Genomic DNA, 20,789 nt, shown 5'->3' on the forward strand with positions numbered 1-20,789 from the left:
ATGAATTCTAATGAATTTTATAATAAAAAACACAAAAAAAATATTATCCACGTTTTAGGATAAATACTCAGTAAAAACGGATATTTATCGGGTAAAAACGGATATTTATCAGGTAAAAACCCATCTCATGCACTTACCTATACTTTTCTTGCTTCTTCTACTTCTTTTTTGAAGAATGGAGTAAATTGACATTTGTAGGGTTGTCAGTTTTCATAAAATTTTAAATAGTGATGTAATTGTTATCGATAGTTAGTGATAGCAGATAATTGAGTTATTGCCTTTTTTTGTTCTATTTTGACTGTTAGCCTACTATAGTATCGAGATCAATTCATTCATATACATTTTAACAAGAATAGCCGAGTTGATATTATCATTAGTAGTATTTAGTAAAAAAGTAAAGTAATTAGTAGTAAAAGCATAATGTATCACAAAATAATTAATAAATCCAAAAAACTAATAATAAAGGTTAGATTTTTTTTCATATAATGTAACAATAATCTTCCATAAATTATGAATAAAACAAAAAAATATTATGTTACACAATATCCTTATATTTCTTCTTGTAGAACAGTAGTCTTTTCAGACACATATAGACCGTCCAAGAACTTTCGGATATCCTTGTTCTTGACAGTGGTAGATTGTTGAATGAGGGCAGCCGAACTAGAGACATCCTCCAGGGAGTTTCCTTCAATTACCAGCTCATCCTTTTGCTTGGGAGAGTTGACAACAGTCACTCCTGGTGCCATCTTTACCCTCCTGATGTACTTCTCGCCCAAGAAGTTACGGATTTCAATAGTAGTGTTTCCCTCAATAGTTACGCAGTTAATGGGGAAGTGAGCATATACTGCACGCATCTTGTATTGGAATCCCTTGGTTACACCTGAAATTAGGAAAAAATATTTGATAAACACCTAAAAGCCACTCACTACTAAAGACAAAACTGTTTCTTTTCCAGTTTTTACAACTTACTGTTTATATAAAGGCAAGGGATATAAGCCCTCGCCTGAGAGGAGACCCCTGGCCAGCAGTGGGGCGTATTAATAGGATGATGATGATGTTTATATTATGAAACCTACAAGTACTAGTAAATAAGAAAAACACATCACACTTAAGTTCTTTTTTCTAAACTACCTATATATAGATCCAAATAAAGGTAAGTAGTTAACTTTACAATGTTGTGTTCCAAAACATAAGCTCCAATCCAAATTTTAATTTAAACACTTATTTGGAATATACACATTTTAATAGGAAATTGATGAGAAAGGAGCGGTTTATGAAACATTCTACTGTATTTAAACAGTTTCAAATTTTAATAGAACTTTCAATCAATCTATCGTAATGTGTACGGAAGACAATTTGTTTACCTTTAATCATGTTCTCGACGTGCGAGCAGACAGTTCTCACAGCTGCGAGTTCCTTCTTTGAACCGAACCATTTCTCCACCTTCAGAAGGCGAGGGTTCACCATGCGAATGTCCACAGCCAAGTGCTTGAAGTTCCTTTTCAAGACACCGCGCGGCCCTTTCACAGTAACCAACCGCGATTTCACATGGACAGTGAGTCCGTCAGGGATCTTCACTTTTTGGTTTGCTACTATCTGCTTCATGCTGTGGCCTAAAACGAAAATTATATCTCGTATCAACAATCTAACCTATCAACAAATGACAACCTCAATCACTTATGTTTTTTAAGCATTGATATTACAAATATTCACTGAAACGTGGAACGCATGATTAATCACATATCAGAAAATAGGAAAAACATTAAATGGTTTACAGTTTCATCAGATTATTTTGGATTTTCTTTGAAAAAACTAAAATTGCTCACTTTATTTGACACAGAGAGCCGGAAAAAGGAATTTGGTTGCAGGTGTTGCCAGCCACAAAAAAACAAATGTTGAGTGGATAATCTCCTAGCCGCTTTAATGTCACCAATAAAATTTGAATTGAAACTAATTATTATTACTAAAAAAAACTCATATCTAGTGTACTTTGGAACTTAATTAACATGTGAAAAGTAAGCTGTGTTACTCATTTATCTAGCTACCATGTTCGCAACATGACATTCTTGGCGTATAAAATGTGGATTTAGTTGAAATTGAGCTGTACAGAAAAATAATTTTTTTTTAGTTCATGTGGCTAGTGAACATATTAATTATGTTCGAATTAACTTTTTGTTGAAGATTACTCGCTAAGTCAAGAGCTCATTAAACTTAACACCTTTCTAATTTTATGCTAATAGAGTTGAATTAGACTTGACCTGGTCTTGGCTTGGCCCTGCCCGTACGTTACGTATTTGTCGTCCAATCATTAACTTACAAACAAATGGACGACGGGTCTAACACAAAAACCACGAAAAAAATGTCCCAAGTCAACCTATTTAAGCGTAGTGACATGTAAAGGAATATGAAAAAGCTAAAACGTTGAATTTAAATTATAATGTCATCGCAGTACTATCTAATTTTGCTTGCTTCGCTGTCAGTCGAACAAACGAAGACTAAAGCGTGAATGACGCTCTGTATACGATTTTAACGCTCTATAAGTTCGGACACTTTTTAGCGCGGACCTGACGTCCATATAATTGTAAGTCTTGCGTCCAACATATAAATAACTCTGCAACATGAAAATGGCAATATCGAAAAATTTTTGACAACTTTGTGACCACAGCGTAAAAATGCATATTCTCTTTTAATTGTAATTGTACTGATATTGCTATCCTCGTTCATCGTAGGAAATATATCTATACAAGTATCCTGCTCTAACGTTTCACACATTATTCTTGAAATGGAACAAACAAACCAATTGGTAAAATTAAAACTGTAGTTTGTTGTTTGTGTTGTATGAAATGGAAAGGTATATTTATTTCTGTTGAATTTCGTTTTTATATATGCAACTACTTTACTTCTATCACTGATTAACATAGTTTTAATTGGTGTATTTCTATGTTAGTTTGAATCTACATATTGCCGTGCACTGGTTTTATAATTCGGGAGTAGCCTTAGACAGTCTCAGGCTACTCCCGAATTATAAAAGCAGTGTTTGTTTTGGATTGTGTCCATTATGTATATGTATACATTACTGTTACTATAAAATATTGTATGAAATTGACGTACTTCATAAGAAATGAATTTATAGGTTTATCTCAACGATTTTTATTGTGCAACTTACTATTATTTGTCTTCAGTAAGTACATTATTAATTAGATTTTTGTGCTTCTGTTTTCAGTTTTAAATTGACTCGAATGTAACTAGTTCACTTCGTAAAAATGGATATTCCTGTGCAAATAGCTGTTCGATTGAAGCCGCCAAACATAGTTGATTCTACACAGTGCATATTTAGTAATCCAGCAAATCAAACAGTCATCACTGAGAGTGGACAAACGTTTCATGTGAACAGGGCTTTACCAATAGACTGCACTCAAGCGACCCTCTTCAGTTCTTTTATGATACCACAGATCAACTGCTTCTTGGATGGATGTGATACTTCGGTTGTTGTTTTTGGTCAACCCAAGACTGGAAAAACTTACACTTTATTTGGACCTGGTACGTTACTCAATCTTTATGGTTTGATTTGCGAATTTTTTTCTGATATCTAAATAATCCTTTCAATTGCAGGTTTTGAATGTATCCACAGTGAAAGTGACCAAGGAATTGTGCCTAGGTTTCTAACTGACATATTTCATAAATTAAACCAGATGCCTGAAAGAGAATACATATTGCACATAACATGGATGCAAGTGGTCAATAATAACATATTTGATGTGCTTGGAGCTGGCTTAGTTAGATGCTGCAATGTTGAAGAGGCATTTCAGTACCTTCAGTTGGGATGGAGACAAAGATGTCTTGGAAATAATCACACTGTGTTTACAGTAAGCATGGAGCAAAAGTGGGTAGGCACCAATGGAGTCCTCAACCACAGAATGTCCACTGCTAGCTTCTGTGACCTAGCTGCCTATCCTGACTCGGGCCTCTTTGCTCTAGAGAACATAATTAAAGAGTTACTAGCAGGCAATCCACCCAAGCAAATAAATTATGACCGCTGTATTCTTACTGCAATGTTGAGAGACTCATTTGGAGGCAGAGCATTCACTTGGGTCATAGGTTGTATCAGCACTAAACCTGAAGACTACCAAGATACCTTGAAGATATTAAACTTATGCCTGTGCTGTCGGGGAATAAAGAACTTAGTCACAGTCAATTATTTTGCAGATAATAATACTCCAGTGTACAATGAGAAAGTAGTACTGCAACCTGCTGATAATAACTTTAATCTTCAGTTTGCTACTACCCAATGGATCAAGCTAGTATCAAATGCTGAAGGACTTTTTAACAAGATTTTGCAGTCAAAGTCATTGTCAGAAGCTGATATTAACCAAGTTAGTGAGTGGTTATTTCTGAAGGCAGAATGTGACGAATGCTTAAATGGTGATGGTGTGGATAATAAAGAAGTAGGTCCAAAGCAGGGTCTACCAAGAATAGCAGAAGACACTGAACCCAGTGAGCCTAGTGAATCTGATGTAGAATCTGATTCTGTGGACAGCCATTCTGATACTGTTTTTCAAGATAAAGTTGAAAAGTTTATGGAATATTTTAGGGAAAAGAATGATCAGCAGTTTGCAGACAGATGTGAAGAATATTTAAACCACATAGATTCAGATGACATTACAATATCGGAAACAAGCGGCTCCCAGTCACTGCCTATTATGACCTCACAGTCCAATTCTGGTCGCAGAAGAACCATTCAACCTGGTGAAAGCCTCTCAGGTGCTGAATTAGAACTCTTAAGAAAGGTGGCTGCTAAGGCAATTTCTCCAGAAACTCAGAAAATACTTATTGAATCTCATAAAAAAGACGTAGACCCTGAACCAAAATTGATTGAAAGAGAATTGTTGAAGATGATTGATTCACCTAAAACCAATGAGTTATGTAAAAAATATAAAATTACTAAGGAAAAGTACACTCAAAAACAGATTTTAGCTAGAAAATTGTCTAAAGAAATTAGTAGCAGTCAGACACAATTGAAAGAGTTGATAAATCTTTGCATAGCAAAAGAAAGATTGATAGATGATCTCTCAAAAACAATGTCCCATAATACTCAGAACAAGGCACACTCAGAGAAGCTAGATAATGTGGGAGACCAAGACACTGTAAAAGAAATAAGAAGACATGAAACAAACCTGAAAACCTATAAAAAGCAAATTGAACAAATAAAAAGACAAATAAAAAAGGACGAGAAACGAAGAAATACTTTAGATGTTGAATTAGTTAAAGATAAGTTGAAATTAGATGAATTATCAGAGACTTCTGTTGAAGTGAAAGACAGGAAAGCCAATACATTGAAACATTTCACACATAGAATTACTCAGTTAGACAGTATATTAAAGGAGAAAACAAATGATTTAGAAAACTTGGAACTATCCAAAGAAAAAGAATTGATGTTAAGAAAAGAAATTAAAAATCTAAGGAAAACAAGAGAGTGTTTGCATGAGCAAAGATGCAGTTTAGGTCACAAAAGGAAAATATACAAATCTTTATCAGATTCAGAGGTAAATAATATGGATTGCAGTACAGTTGATGTCATAATCATGTTATGTATCAATTTCGGAGATGATTTTATTTTTTGTTTTCAGGAACGTAAGTTGCTTGAATGTGAAGAAGCAATAGAGGCAATTGACACAGCAATAGAGTACAAGAATAATTTGATTTGTGGGAAGTCGCCTTCAGCTTCTCTTTCTGATTCCCAAGACAATAAAGATTCGAGAAGCCGGGGAGAACAGATGCTAATGGCCAGGCTGGATAAGTTGTCGCATGATGAAATTAAGACACTTTTATATAGATACTTCCAGAAGGTGAATAACACGTAATAATCTGCCGTCACTGTATACTTTGATTGAAGTTGATATAAACATTGTTATTTACTATCCTATATCTCTAGTGCATATGCATAGCATATGGATTTAGCTGCCTTTTTATTTTTTTTGTAGCTAAGAAAAATATTACCTTGTTTAATTAAGCGTTGCAAATACCTAAAACCTATGATTATACGTAATTTTAAAAAATTGTCACGCAGACCTCACTCATTGGTAGGTGAACAAACTCTATAGTATTCACTTGCCACTTACAAGAATTTTACGTATTAATTTACTACAATCCCTTAATATAAAGTTTTTAGTTAAAAAGTGATTAACTGAAAAAAAAACCGTAATAAGCGAACGGTGAATATGGCGACGTTACTGATCTACACACGACTTTTTTCTTTTCAACTCGAAGCATCGGATTATTCTTTACTAACTTTTTATTGGAACAAAAAAAAATGAAAAAACTATACGCTCCAGCCGCAATTCCAATGATCTATTGCCACATCCCATGATCTCTAATGAGACCAACTACCTGTAAAACTACTTTATGTTAATGATCGGCAGGTGGTCGATTTACGCAGCGCGTGCGCAGCGCTAGAAGCGGGCGCGGCCGCGGCGGCAGATGAGGCGGCCGTGTGGCGCGCGCGCGCAGCCGCCGCCTGGAGGCATGCGCAGAGGAGCCGTACGCAAGCACATGCCAGGTCAGTCATTTTAATGTTGTTTTGGTTCAGGTTACATATACCATTCGTGCCTAAAAAGAGTTCGTATAGAACCAATTCAATGCAAGAGTAGTGTACGGTTTTTGCACCGTACAATACTTTGCTAACTTAACAACCTACATATTGCACGTGTAAACGCTCATAAAAGACAGTTGACAACTCGCTTCACTAGCGATCGGCCACAGACAAGCATCCAAAACTGTGCTGTACACTTTTTACTTAATACATCAACTTATTACGGAAACTGTGGTTTATGTCAACTCTATATCCTACTCTACTTAATAATACTCCAATCTTAGACGTTCAGAGAACCATACATTTTGGTCCTTCGAGCAATTAGTTGTTTTCAGTGTTTTGTGCTAGTGACGTTAGCGAATCGGTACGACTGGCCTCCCACAAGCGGGTCTCACCGGTCGTATTGAGAAGGCGCACATAGCGTTATTAAGTGCAACTGCACTGAGAAACAGGAATCAACGAAAAGTTCGTGATTCTATTGAACTACGAGTAGTGCCACGGCAATACATCGCCCTACACCTGCCGACGGTTAACATCTAACTACTACTTATACTTACTCTACGAATTAATTATCTACTTTTTTACTTATTTACTACAACGATGGCTCCGAGCGTCAAGGAACTAATTACTGTACAAGAAAATAACTTCGAAGCACTGAAGACGTTGTGTAACAACTACGCGAAAGATAGCTCTGCAAGAAAAACTTTGATCTACTTAGACGAACGTCTCGCACGGCTCAACAAGCAGTGGGAATTGTTTGTGCGCACTCACCAAGTTATTGAAGAGACCGGAGAACTTGACATCCAATACTTTAAGGATGATATTTACACTAAAACTAAAGTTATGTACGAGAAAGTGTTGCAAGACATGCTGAAACGAAAGGCGGAGCTGGAGTGTAAGCCTCAGACGGGAACTACTCCCTCAAAAGACATTGGGAATGTGAAATCAAAGTTTAACTTTAACGACGTTGAATTTCATGTCCCGCCCCCCGCAACTGGCGGGTCCGAAGAGAAGAAAAAAGAACTTTTGCGTCAACAATACTGCAACTTTAAAACGTTTGAACGAACTGTGGACAAAATTAACTTAGACACAACTATGGAGAAATGGGAGCTGGAAGACAACTTAAACACTTTGAAAATGAAATGGGGTCAAATAGAAAAGGCTAACTGGGAGCTTGACTACATACTTCAAGACGAAGACTCGACGTACAAACAGAAATACAACGTGGTAGAGGATATTTACGACAGTATACGGAAAACGCTCCAACATAAGATTTGGAATAACTCTCATTATGAGAACGCTACGCCAAAAATTGTAATACCAGACTTTTATGGAGATTACAACAAATGGTTAACTTTTAAGGACCTCTACATCGAAAGCGTGCATAACAACCCGCTACTCTCAAAGGCGCAAAAGATGCAACACCTAAAATCTAAACTAAAGGGTGAAGCCGAGAAATTAGTACAACATCTTGGAATCAGTGCACAAAATTATACTTCTTGCTGGGAGATAATTACTCACCGATTCGATAATGGTCGACTATTGTTTACATCGTACATGAACACTCTATTGAACCAGTCTGCCATACAACAAGCGAGCGCTGCGAGTATAAGGAAACTTCATGACGTCATGCTAGAATGCCTGAACGGACTTACAAATATTGGACTCGATATAAAAACTTGGGACCCAATAATTGTTCATCTACTGGTGCAGAAGCTGGACAGTGTGACCTACTACGAGTACATGAAAGACCTGAAAGAACCCAGAAGTTTTCCAAACCTACAGGAATTTATTCAGTTTTTAGAGTCGAAATTTATGGCGCTTGAAACATTACAAGGCGGGAGCAACCAGAAACAAACGTCGTAAACCATCACCATCCACATCACGTCATAATAATTATTATAAACACTACAATGTGCCGAGGTCATCGTACTTTAACAAGCCACAAATAGCAGCGAAGAGCCACTTCACGACAACGCGAACATGCCCAATTTGCAAAACTGATCATGTTCTAATGCAATGTCAGAAATTTTTGAACATGATCGCGGTCACGCGACATAACACCGTTCGTGATTTATGTATTTGCAAAAACTGTTTGTACAGTCACGGAGAAAAATTATGCACCTCACAACAGAGACGTAAACTATGCTACATGCCTCATCATACACTCATGCATGAAACGGGCCAGCCAAAAACTTTCAGCCCTTCAACATCTACTACCCCACCTGCTGTTAACAACATAAGTAATGACGCAAAAGAAGTTTTATTAACGACCGTACAACTTAAGGTGAAAAGTATAGACGGCATTTACATCAAACTAAGAGGGCTACTCGATCAAAGCTCACAGGTTAGCCTGATAACAGAGGATGCAGCTCAACGTCTCAGATTACCGCGGCGGAAACTGAGTGCCGTAGTGTCTGGAGTCGGATCATTTTCCGGGAACTGCAAAGGGTGCAAATCTATTCACTCTGACTATACTTTTAACATAGAGACACTTATAATGCGAAAACTTGTCAACAGCTTACCTGGTACCAATTTTCTACTGAAAATTGGCACTACTTGGAAAATCTTAAACTAGCCGACCCTGAATTCAACGTGTCTGGGCCTATTGATTTACTTTTGGGTGCGGATATTTACTCAGAACTTATACTGAATGGAGTAATGAAAAATGACGACAACTTCCCTGTTGCTCAACAAACCAGAGTGGGATGGGTATTATGCGGGAATGTCAAAAACTTTTAACTGCCTTGTGACATTAAATGACTTGCAAAATATGTCACGGTTCTGGGAAACAGAAGAAATTGAAGAAAACTCAACAACAACAAGCGAACTAGATTATTGTGAGAAACACTACCAATCAACTACTGAGCGACAAGCTGATGGAAAATACGTCGTGCAAATGCCCACGAAACCCGATTACGAAGCCAAACTGGGAGCTACGAAATCGCAAGCGCTAGCTCAATTTCTGCAATTGGAGAAGAAGATGCAGAGAAATAAGGAATTTGAAGTTGAATATAAACGTTTTATGAATGAGTACATCTCCATGTGTCATATGAAACCTGTAACAGAAAGAGAGAAAAAACACGTATACTTACCTTACCACGGAGTTTTAAAAATGCAATCCACCACCACGAAGCTACGAGCAGTATTCAACACCTCCTATAAAACGAAAACAGAGAACAGCTTGAATGATCTCATGTACAGCGGCCCAAACTTACAAAAGGACATGCTTACATTACTGATAAACTGGAGAACGTACAAATATGTATTCACTGCCGACATAGAAAAGATGTACAGACATATCTGGCTTCATGAAGATCAACAAAACCTTCAAACTATCATCTGGAGATCATCTCCTTGTGAACCTTTACAAGAATTGCAGTTGTGCACTGTTACCTATGGCAGAAAGGCTGCGACGTACCTTGCAATGCGCACCCTCCACCAATGGCGCGAGATGAACGATATAACCACCCGGATGCTGCGATCGTACTTGAAAACTACTTTTACATGGACGATTTGGTCTACGGACAGAATGACATTGATGCAGCAAAGAAAATGGTCAACGACTTGATTTATTTACTGAAAAAGGGGGGTTTCAACTTAAGGAAATGGATGAGTAACAATCAGAAGATTTTAGAAGATTTGGAAGATGATCAAAAATGCAAACAAACTAACATCAACTTTAATCCAGAACAAACAACAAATACAAAAACTCTTGGAATGAGATGGAATCCTGCAACTGACAATTTTACATCCAACTGGAATTTACCTGAAAAAAAACTTACTAAACGGATTTTTTTGGGAGAAATTAGCAAACTGTACGACCCGCTTGGCTGGCTCTCACCCGTCACGATAAAGGCAAAACTATTATTTCAAAAGGTGTGGGTCAGTAAAATGGCCTGGGATGAAAACCTACCTGAGGAAATTGTTAAAGAATGGGAAACACTGAGAAAAGATCTGCCAAATGTCAACATACTCAAAATTCCACGGTGGCTACAATGTGAAGAGAAACATATAGAAATTCACGCCTTTTGCGACGCAAGTGAAAAGGCGTTTGCTTGCGTCGTGTACAGCAGGGTGAAAATTGATGGTGACGATTATGTAACTACTCTAATCGCTGCCAAAACTAAAGTCGCACCCCTTAGTAAAAATATCACTTTACCACGAATGGAGCTTTGCGGGTGCCCTTCTATTGGCACAACTGGTTGAAAAGCTCACGAAAACTTTGAACAACTTAAACTTACACATACATTGCTGGAGTGACTCGCAAGTAGTCTTAGCATGGCTACAAGGCAATGTAAATAAATGGGAGGGTTACATTGCGCACAGAGTAACAAAAATAAATAACATAATTCCTTCAAGTCAATGTCATTACGTGAAATCTCAAGAGAATCCAGCGGATTGCGCAACACGAGGACTCTCAGCATCTCAACTCTTATCTCTGGACCTGTGGTGGCAGGGTCCACAATGGTTGAAAACTTACCAAACAGAGCTGAAACAAAAAACATTATCATACTTCACAAAAAATGGAACGGAAACAAACGGAAAAAACGGATGTGTTGCGCAATGAAAACTGATGATACCTGCGAAACTACAACAATACTAATAAATAAATACAGCAATTTCAAGCGCGTAACCCGAGTACTCGCTTGGGTACTGCGATTCACGCGAGCCTTGCATAAGAAAAGCAAAATAATGAAAACAATTAATTATAACTTAACCAACTGCGAAAAACAACATGGGAAAAGGGAGGTTCTCAATTTAACATTTCAAGAAATATTAGAAGCTGGCGATATGGTTATTCACAACGTCCAACGACAACATTTCAACGCAGAAATAGAGTGTTTGAAGAAGAATATGACTGTATCCACGAAAAGCAGCCTGCTGAAACTTACACCTTTTCTCGACGAAAAAGGACTACTGCGAGTAAAGGGACGACTGATTCACTCAACTTTGCCGCCGGCATCAAAACATCCAGTTATCCTTCCTGCGTCGGGAAGGTTAACGGAGCTTATAATACAAGAGGCTCACCACGACACTCTACATGGTGGTGCACGACTCACGTTGGCACACTTACGCCAGAAATACTGGATAATTGGTGGGAATCGAACGGTGAAGAAACAGCTGCGACAATGTATAAAATGTCATCGTTTTAAACCGCACCGCAATGAACAATTAATGGCAGACTTGCCGAAAGAACGAGTCACTCCTACTAGACCGTTTACAAACACTGGAGTAGACTTTACAGGTCATGTAGACATAAAGATTAACAAAGATCGAGGAGTTAAAACTTGTAAAGCTTACATCGCTATCTTCATCTGTATGGTTACAAAGGCCGTCCATTTGGAATTAGTTTCTGATTTGACCACACAGACTTTTCTCGCGGCCTTCAAGAGGATGTGTGCATGAAGAGGAACTCCAAAACACATGTTTTCGGACAATGGCATGAACTTCGTCGGTGCAGCGAAAATTTTACATGAAGATTTCGAACGAAACAAGACATTTCAAACGTCGTTATTTTCCGATGAATTGACCCACTTACAAGTGCAGTGGCATTTTAACGCACCTCTCTGGCCGACAGCTGGCGGACTATGGGAGGCGGCCGTTAAATCTATGCAGTATCATCTTAAAAGGGTTCTAGGTGATCAAAAACTTACTTTTGATCAGTTTACTACACTGCTTACCCAAATTGAAGCTTGCTTGAACTCACGCCCGCTGTGTCCGCTCTCGGAAAATATCGATGACCTGGAATACATATCACCGGGACGCTTTCTTATTGGCGAGCCACTACTTTCACTACCGCGAGAAGAAGAAGATTTCAACCAGCAAGATTTAAGAAATAGATGGCGACTAGTGGAGCAAATGAACTTACATATCTGGAAACGCTGGTCGCGTGAATACTTACATCAACTACAGGTGCGCAGCAAATGGCAGCAACCGTAGAAGGATCTAGAAGAAGGAAACTTAGTCCTTGTTAAGGACGAATACTTACCGCCTGGCAAATGGGCTCCCGGTAGAGTGACGGAAGTCCATCCTGGTAGCGACGATAAAGTGCGAGTAGTCACATTAAAAACTAAAAGGGGTCACTTGACACGACCGATTACTAAACTTGTTCCGCTGCCCCTGAAAGAAAACTTACAAACTACCGAATCAGTACAAGAATCGACAACAACTCCTAGTACTCAACCAACTCCTCCTCCATCGTACACACCCTGTGAAACAATCGTGAATCATCTACGTCACGAATTTCATCATCTAACATAATATAACACCATAATGCTGTTGTTTACATACTTGAAAAGGAGGTGTTTGAGACGAACATCCCCCTCAACACACATTGAGAGACAACATCGGAATGATATCGAAATGCAGCAAACGCATAGTCCTGTATCTTCAGAACACATCTACACCGAAGCGAAACCCAAAAGACGAGGATTTCACTTTGCTGAATTCTATGTGTACTTACTGATACGTTTTGTTTGTTTTTTTTTGCTATGTACTGGATGCTTATCTGACTAAATCACTTCTCATTTATTCCCTCGGGAGCATGTACGGTTTTTGCACCGTATAATACTTTGCTAACTTAACAACCTACATATTGCACGTGTAAACGCTCATAAAAGACAGTTGACAACTCGCTTCACTAGCGATCGGCCACAGACAAGCATCCAAAACTATACTGTACACTTTTTACTTAATACATCAACTTATTACGGAAACTGTGGTTTACGTCAACTCTATATCCTACTCTACTTAATAATACTTCAATCTTAGACGTTCAGAGAACCATACAAGTAGCAACACTTCTTTATAAGTAAAAAGAATGAACTTCAAATTCAAATTCGGCGCCTTCAAATTAGAAACTTATATGTAGAAGCACTGAAGCTGCGCCACTACTAATTCTCATATAAGTGATATATAGAAGCGCAGCTGCAGCGTCACAATCTAGATATTGTGTGAAAGTTAGTAGTAACGCGCCACTACAGCGCTTCCACAAGCGTCTAATTTTAAAGAGCCCTTAAAATGCGATAGCCAACTCTGTGATCTATTGGAATTATGGGGCTTATTCCCAGTTGTCACCACCGGTGGTGACAAACAGGATAAAAAATCTCAGTTGTTGCCACTGGCGACAAATGGGATTTAAGATCCGTATACTCCCCACCCGATAAGGGCCCCAGTGGTACGAGACGGGTGTGGCCTAATATTTATGTGGTCTGTGGGTGTGGCGACACAGGTTAGCAGATTGGGACGAAATGTGCCTTTTCTTGCTTCATATCCCTGGCAGGCTTGCTTTACTTCAGGAGATTCGTCGAGCTGTGCTGATGCTGTAGTTGAGGTCTTGCGATTGGGCATGGAGTATTACATACCATACTTTGATGTACCCATTGGACCTCAAGCTCGTCCATGGTTTAACGGTGACTGTAGTCATGTTGAAACACAAAAACAGTGCGTACTAAGCTTGGGGAGATGCTCGACTACGCAAAGCTTCGAATACTCGGAATCTGAATAAAGCCTTTATTAAAGCCGCCAAGAAGGGCAAAGACGTGTTACACGGGACCAGTTCGATCATGTGCGCCGCATAGCCAAGCTTGCCTCTTTTCCAGCAGGCAGCAAGTCCTTTTGGTCCCTGGCCAAAGCGGTCGAAAAAAACTTTAGTAGCCACTCATTACCACCTCTACTGAGGCCAGACGGCTCGCTGGCCCGTACTGCGGAAGAGAAGGCGAACCTCTTCGCCTCACTCTTGCGGAGAGGTCGCGTCTGGATGCCGCAGGATACCTACCACCTTCGGTACCTCAGCCTGGCTGCACTGTGGCCAGAGAATACATTGACTGAACGACAACAAGGCTGCCGGCGAGCCGTTTTCGTACGAAGACGGCTTTCATATTTGAATATAGTTTTCATTTATTCATTACGAAACTTGTACGTTAATATAAAACATCATTTTACGTTACTATTTATAATGATCGTGAATTGTGCTGTGTGCGGTTGCCTATCATCATTTTCCGAAAGATGAAACGAACTAAGTAAAAAAAACTTGTATCTGAGATTCATTCAGTTATTGTTTTCTTCATTTATTTACTACAGGGGGTCTACTCTCGATCTCCGTCCAACATCCGTCCGAAACAATTACTGCCAAATAAGCAATACTTGACCAAATGAACAGACGCGTGATGCGAATGAAGCTTCATACATGACATTTGTCTTTCAATTTTGTCGAATATTACTTATTTGACAGTAATTGTGTGGACGGATGTCGGACGGAGATCGAGAGTAGACCCCTGAGTAATATGTATGTATAAAAAATACAGATTTATTATATCAATATAATGAGACGCCATGACTTCGCGAATTTTCTATTCATATTGCCGATAAATATTACGTAGGTAGTGATTATATCTGATTATTAACTAAACTTGGACAAGCAATTTCAAATACCTTGGTTGTCTTACTTAAAATTATATGTCCGAAATATAACATTTTAAGTGCTTTTAATATATTTTTGAAAATAATCTTCAATATTACTCTAGTTAGTGAATTAATGAAAAATATAATAATATATCGATATAAATACCTAATAGACATATATAATTATTAGGATTATAGAATCATAGAATCATAGATATCAGATTCGCGTTAGAATTTTCGCTATGTTGCCGCTCTGACCATGTAACGTAATAGTGCGAGAAAGTGGGTAACCCTGCCACTTCACGCACACATTTGGACTTGTGCAAATAGCGCCTTGCTGTATGTAGTAGTAGGTAAATAATTTTCGACCGTTGTATGGAGTGTCCGGCGTGTGCTATGGCGCCAGTTCGTATACGCCAAAAAGAGGTACTCAGAATTCTGCGAAGTCTGGACGTGCGCCCGAGTTGTCTCCTATTCTCACAAGCCTGTATCGCCTCTCACTTGAGACTGGTGTAGTTCCCAGGTCGTGGATGCTTGCAAATGTGCAACCAGTACCTAAAAAAGGAAGCAGAGCTGACCCTGTCAACTATAGACTTATCTTAGTCACTTCCATAATCTGCAAGACTTTGGAACGTGTACTTAACAACTGCCTCCTGTCGTACCTTGAAGACAACGATCTCCTCAGTGATCGCCAGTATGATTCCGAAGAGGGCGATCTGGGGATCTTCTTGTGTACGCCTCTCACTTATGGAACGAGGCTATAGAAGGGCATGGCGAAGCCATTGCAGTGTCTTTAGACATTTCTAAGGCCTTTGACAGGGTCTGCCACTCAAGCCTTTTAGGCAAGCTACCCTCTAATGGGCTCCCACACACCTTTGCAATTGGATTCCGGATTTCTTGAGTGAACGTTCCATTCTAGCAGTCTTAGAAAGCTACTCTTCCGAACATTGAGCGATAGATGTTAGCCGGAGTTGCTCAGGGTTCTGTACTGTCCGCAACACTCTTTCTGATGCAAGGTGAGGTATTACTTCACACCGGGACAAGCACCATATCTTTCTACGTTAGTTTTGATTATAGTGACCCTCCCTACCTACCCTTAGGGCATTCGAGAAGGACACTATAACCTATGCGCACACAGGAACCTTACAAGTTCAGGTTCTGACCCCAGATCAACTAGTGCACAGGGTTGTCACCGACCTCTGTCACTTGACTTCATCCGGTTCTTCGAGAGGCTAGTGCCTCGAGTGAGCCGCCCCGGGTGCACGTACAGTACCCTCCCTATTTTCCAGATAGGTACCGGAGCTGTAGGCACTCTCACTTCCCGTTGTGCATTGCACAACTAGCAGTTGCCACCGCTAAGCCGTCGACTCTGAGTCCACTACCAAACATCCTCATAGGTGGCGGAGCTGTAAGCCACGCTCACTTCCCGACGTCGAAAAACGATGTCTCTCCAGTTCCCAATAACCTAAACGGCTGGATGGACCGGAGGATATCTAGCTTATCCTAGCTCTCCGGGCTAGTGCCGGAGATGCCAGTCGCAGTGTCCTGCGACAATGTCCGGACATAGCTTCCAACTTAAAGGGCAACTCACGTGGCCCGCGTGTCTCCTCGCATACAGGCCCTCAAGTAGACCGCTACTAAGATGCGCTGCTCACGAGACTGACGCCCCGGCACAAGCAAAACCGGAGCAGACACACATGTCCGTCTCTGCATCTAACCACAAACCCCAGCGAGTCCTTACCCAAATCCGGGTCCGCCAGAGACGCCAGAGACGCAAAGGCTTGGCCCGGACGCCCGCCGTACCCTGGTCTTGCCGTCGAGCCCGTAGTCTCTCCGGAAAACAGTCAGTCAGTCAGTAGATAGGGACACCAGGACAGTTGCTTCAGCTGTACCAAGCACAAGTCCGGTCGTGTATGGAGAGTACTGCTGCCACTTATGGGATGGCTCTGCTGAATACCAACTGGCCACCTTGGATTCAATAGACAAGCATGCTAAGAGGCTTATAAGTGACTCTGAATCAGTAGAGACGAAGCTGCACGGACACGGACCTTGAACACACCGCCGTAGAGTTGCCAGCATATCGATATTCTACAGGATATATCACGGAGAGTGTGCGATGGAATTGCATAATTTGATTCCGCCTTTCCATTATAGGGGACGAGACGTGGGTTGGAATTCCACTCCTATGTTGCGGATATTCCCCGGATTCGCACGAAGCGTTTCGCTTTCACATTTATACACACACATATGGCGAGCGGCTAGGGAGTGGAATTCCCTGCAGACTTGCTCCCCGAACGCTATAACTTGGACCTTTTCAAGGCGAGAGTGAATAGGTATTATTTAGATGTGCAAGCTACATCCTCGACCTCATCGTCACTTTCCATTAGGTGAGATGGAGGTCAAATGTGCACTTATTTTTTATAAAAAAAAAAAGATATTCCTGTAGTTGCGAGTTGTAAAAAACCGATTGGAATAAAAAGTCCCAATTAATATTTCTTTATTGCCACCATCGACAATTATTCAGAAAGTCACTATAAATATAGTGGACACCATAGATATAAAACAACAGATAAAATAAAAGCAAATGCAAAAACATTTTGCATTTTTTTTTATTTTAACTGTTGTTTTATATTTATAGCGTCCAGACTTTCTGAATAATTGTTAATCATGTGATTTTTAATAACATCTATACTTTTATCATTAAACTTGAATTTTATTTTATTCCCTTTCGATGGCGGCAATAAACAAACATTAATTGCGAGTTTTTTTCCACTTGTTTTTTTACCATTTGCAACTCCTGGGATATTTTAAATCCCATTTGTCGCCAGTGGCAACAACAAATCTTTTTATCCCATTTGTCATGACCTGGTAACATATGGGTTTTTTCCATTTGTCGCCAGTAGAAATCACCACTGGCAACAATTGATATTTTTTTTATCCCGTTTGTCACCACCTGGTAATATGGGAATTTTTTCCCATTTGTCGCCGGTGGGAACAAAAACTGGGTGGTGACAACTGGGATTAATTATGAAGTATCGCCTTTGTACCGCAACAACACATTGAGTTTCAATAAACATAATTTTGTGGGAGACTGATGCCTAAACTAAGCATAAAAATGCCTGTGCGTTACCACCAGGTTCACACCTCTCAGAAATACAAGTTAAATATTTAAACAGGGTATTTTTAACACTACTAGCATCAACGAACAATATTGATAAGTCACTTCTCAGTCCACAGATACAAACATGAAATAAATCATACAAGTTAGCATCACAAATCAAAAATAATAATTAGTCACGTGTAGGTGTGTAATAATAGGTGTTAGTTATTTGCGAGTTGTAACGACGCTTAATACTACACATATGTATAAGTAAAGAACGTAGTAAAACATTGTACCATTCACAGCCCTACGAAATTTAGTTGCTTGGGTTCAGCAGATTGATTGATTGATTCTGTGTTATGCGCATTAAAAGTTTATTGTTTAGTGATTGTTAACAAGAATTTTCCCACTGTTCCAGACACTTCCAGTCAATACATAGGTACCTGGATAACAGTGCGGCAGAACGAGCTCTATCCCTCGGCATGACAACCGACTCCGAAACTTCAGACGATGCAATGCTTCTTGTTGACCGAATGAAGCAAATTGCACGGTACCCTCCGGTGAGTTTTGTTATTATGAAATTGATATTCTTGAGCGTAATCTATTTATAGTGTGGTCGGGCAATCTTTGGGGGAGGCCTATGAACAGCAGTGAACGTCTTCCAGCTGATATGATGATGATGATTCTATTTATTACTGGCTACCAAAAGCACATGGTATCATAGTGTAGGAGCCAGGTTACTTCCTTTACTACCTGTTAAACAAGTGGCGAAGAATAGCGATTTTCAAAAAAGACGCCAAAGAGGTCAAAGTATTTATTGTACTCTTGTGTTATTAAGTGATCTTAATTGTAAATTATTAAAAAAAGAAACCGACTTATAACTTTACAATCGGTTACCAGAAACCGAAACCCCTAGTTTGGTACCCCTAAGAGATGGAATATTTTTTCAAATTTAAATGGGACCAATACCGAGATATCCTCTTTCCAACAAAAAAGAATCATCAAAGTCGGTTCACAAATGCTGGCGTAATCGCGTAACATACACAACAAAACAAATACAGTCGAATTGAGAACCTCCTCCTTTTTTTTTTTTTTTTGAGTCGGTTAAAAATCAGTATTACAACAATCTACTTTATGAATTACCGGCATAACAAGGTATTGCCTCACTCACTCATACGCGCAGACGACGCGCGTTTAATACATAAAAATCGCCGTCTGCACAGGCTCGTAGGTCTGTAGTTAAGTTTGTGTAAATGTTTTAATATACATGTTGTTGGTGTCCCTGTTATGAATAAAAATAGACATGGCATTATTTTGAAAAGATTAGGATGGCGACACATTCCACTAACAGTTCTTTTATTATTTTTCAGGCACCGATAATTCCTAGTCAGAACCTACGGCAATTGATGCCAGCGACAAACCTTCCTCAGGCTCGAGTTACTAAAGAAAAGAATAAACTCGTTATTGTACAGCATAACAAGAAACACTGATATTGGGTTTTGTTATTTTTGTTTAATCTTATAATTATATATGTGGCTTATAAACTGATTGTGTATATAGTTGCACTCGGATTTGATAATCAACTTGAACTGTTTGGAGTATGGAATTGATTTGAAAATACTAAGATCGGTGAGTGTAGAAAATTTAACGCAGTATATAGCTTTACATAGCGCTACATTTTGAAATACTCGAGATATGTAACTCGACAGTAAAATACAACAACAAAATTTCCAACAAACAACATTTGTTTCAATTAAATTAATTAATGCATATTCAGGATCGTAGCAAGTGGAAGGCTATGGTCCCTGTCTATCCCGATCGGAAAAGGGCATGAGTGTATGTATGTAATTAAATAAAATACTGCCTTAGTAAATTAGTTAATAATTTATTGTACGTTTGTAATACAATTGCCCAAATAATTTTAAATAATTTACTCTTATTTGGTGGTACAACCACATACCATGCTGATAGCGTTGTACGCGGTATAACACACAGCTATACAAAGCTGTCTGCACATTGCACAAATCCTTATTATTTATTTATTGAACATTGGTTGTAGACCCATCAGCTTAAAAAGATAACAAATAACTAAGAAAGTCAAAACGTAATATTTTACAAAATTAATTCATGGAAGATCGGGAAAAACAAGAACCAGCCAGTTGTATTCACTAATCCTTATAAATGACTCTTTATACACGCATATTTATGTTTACTTGTTCGTCACGTTGTTTCACTTTTTCGAATCTCGCAATCGATTTTAAGGGCGCGTTGAAATTAGCGTGAGAGTCAGAATGGCGGGTGTACCTTAACGGATCCTGCCAAAGTTTGTATCAAAAAATGTACCTGATTTGTACTATTTAGTACCTCTATTTAAAAAAATTGTACCTCCATCAGAACGAAGTTATAGCAAAATACAAAGGGGTGTACCTTTGATATTGTACACCTCCTTATTGAAAAATATAGACGCTTACCCTGTCCTATACAATTAAATGGCATCATCTACAACAACAAGGTACTCTGAAACCTCAACATAATTTGTCTTATTTCTCAGAAACTAACCAGCAGATCGAGCTGGAGTTTCCTTTACTTCAGAGTACATTAAGGTACAAATTTTTGTAATTAGAAGTTTTTATAGTTATTAACTAAATACTGGTAATCCGAGGTACACCCGCCATATTGACAGTCAATACGGCA

The 20,789-nt window shown here is 39.0% G+C and overlaps 2 protein-coding genes across 2 annotated transcripts; one reads left to right on the forward strand and one right to left on the reverse strand.

Moving 5' to 3' along the window:
* Window positions 1-530: 530 nt before the first annotated feature.
* On the reverse strand, window positions 531-1,882 carry LOC113226870 (60S ribosomal protein L9). The gene is made up of 3 exons (XM_026459658.1): window positions 1,827-1,882; window positions 1,365-1,613; window positions 531-880 (listed from the first exon to the last, which is right to left on the reverse strand). Exons 2-3 carry the CDS (start codon window positions 1,603-1,605, stop codon window positions 549-551), a joined length of 573 nt encoding a protein of 190 aa, XP_026315443.1. The 5' UTR covers window positions 1,606-1,613; window positions 1,827-1,882; the 3' UTR covers window positions 531-548.
* Window positions 1,883-3,248: 1,366 nt separating this feature from the next.
* On the forward strand, window positions 3,249-20,414 carry LOC113226869 (kinesin-like protein costa). The gene is made up of 6 exons (XM_026459657.1): window positions 3,249-3,540; window positions 3,613-5,543; window positions 5,628-5,846; window positions 6,420-6,556; window positions 18,514-18,655; window positions 19,466-20,414. The coding sequence occupies exons 1-6, from the start codon at window positions 3,264-3,266 to the stop codon at window positions 19,583-19,585; spliced, it is 2,826 nt and encodes a 941-aa protein (XP_026315442.1). The 5' UTR covers window positions 3,249-3,263; the 3' UTR covers window positions 19,586-20,414.
* Window positions 20,415-20,789: the final 375 nt, after the last annotated feature.

This window comes from Hyposmocoma kahamanoa, unplaced genomic scaffold (assembly GCF_003589595.1).
Source record: "Hyposmocoma kahamanoa isolate Upper Pololo Valley unplaced genomic scaffold, ASM358959v1 202, whole genome shotgun sequence".
Lineage (NCBI taxonomy): Eukaryota > Metazoa > Arthropoda > Insecta > Lepidoptera > Cosmopterigidae > Hyposmocoma > Hyposmocoma kahamanoa.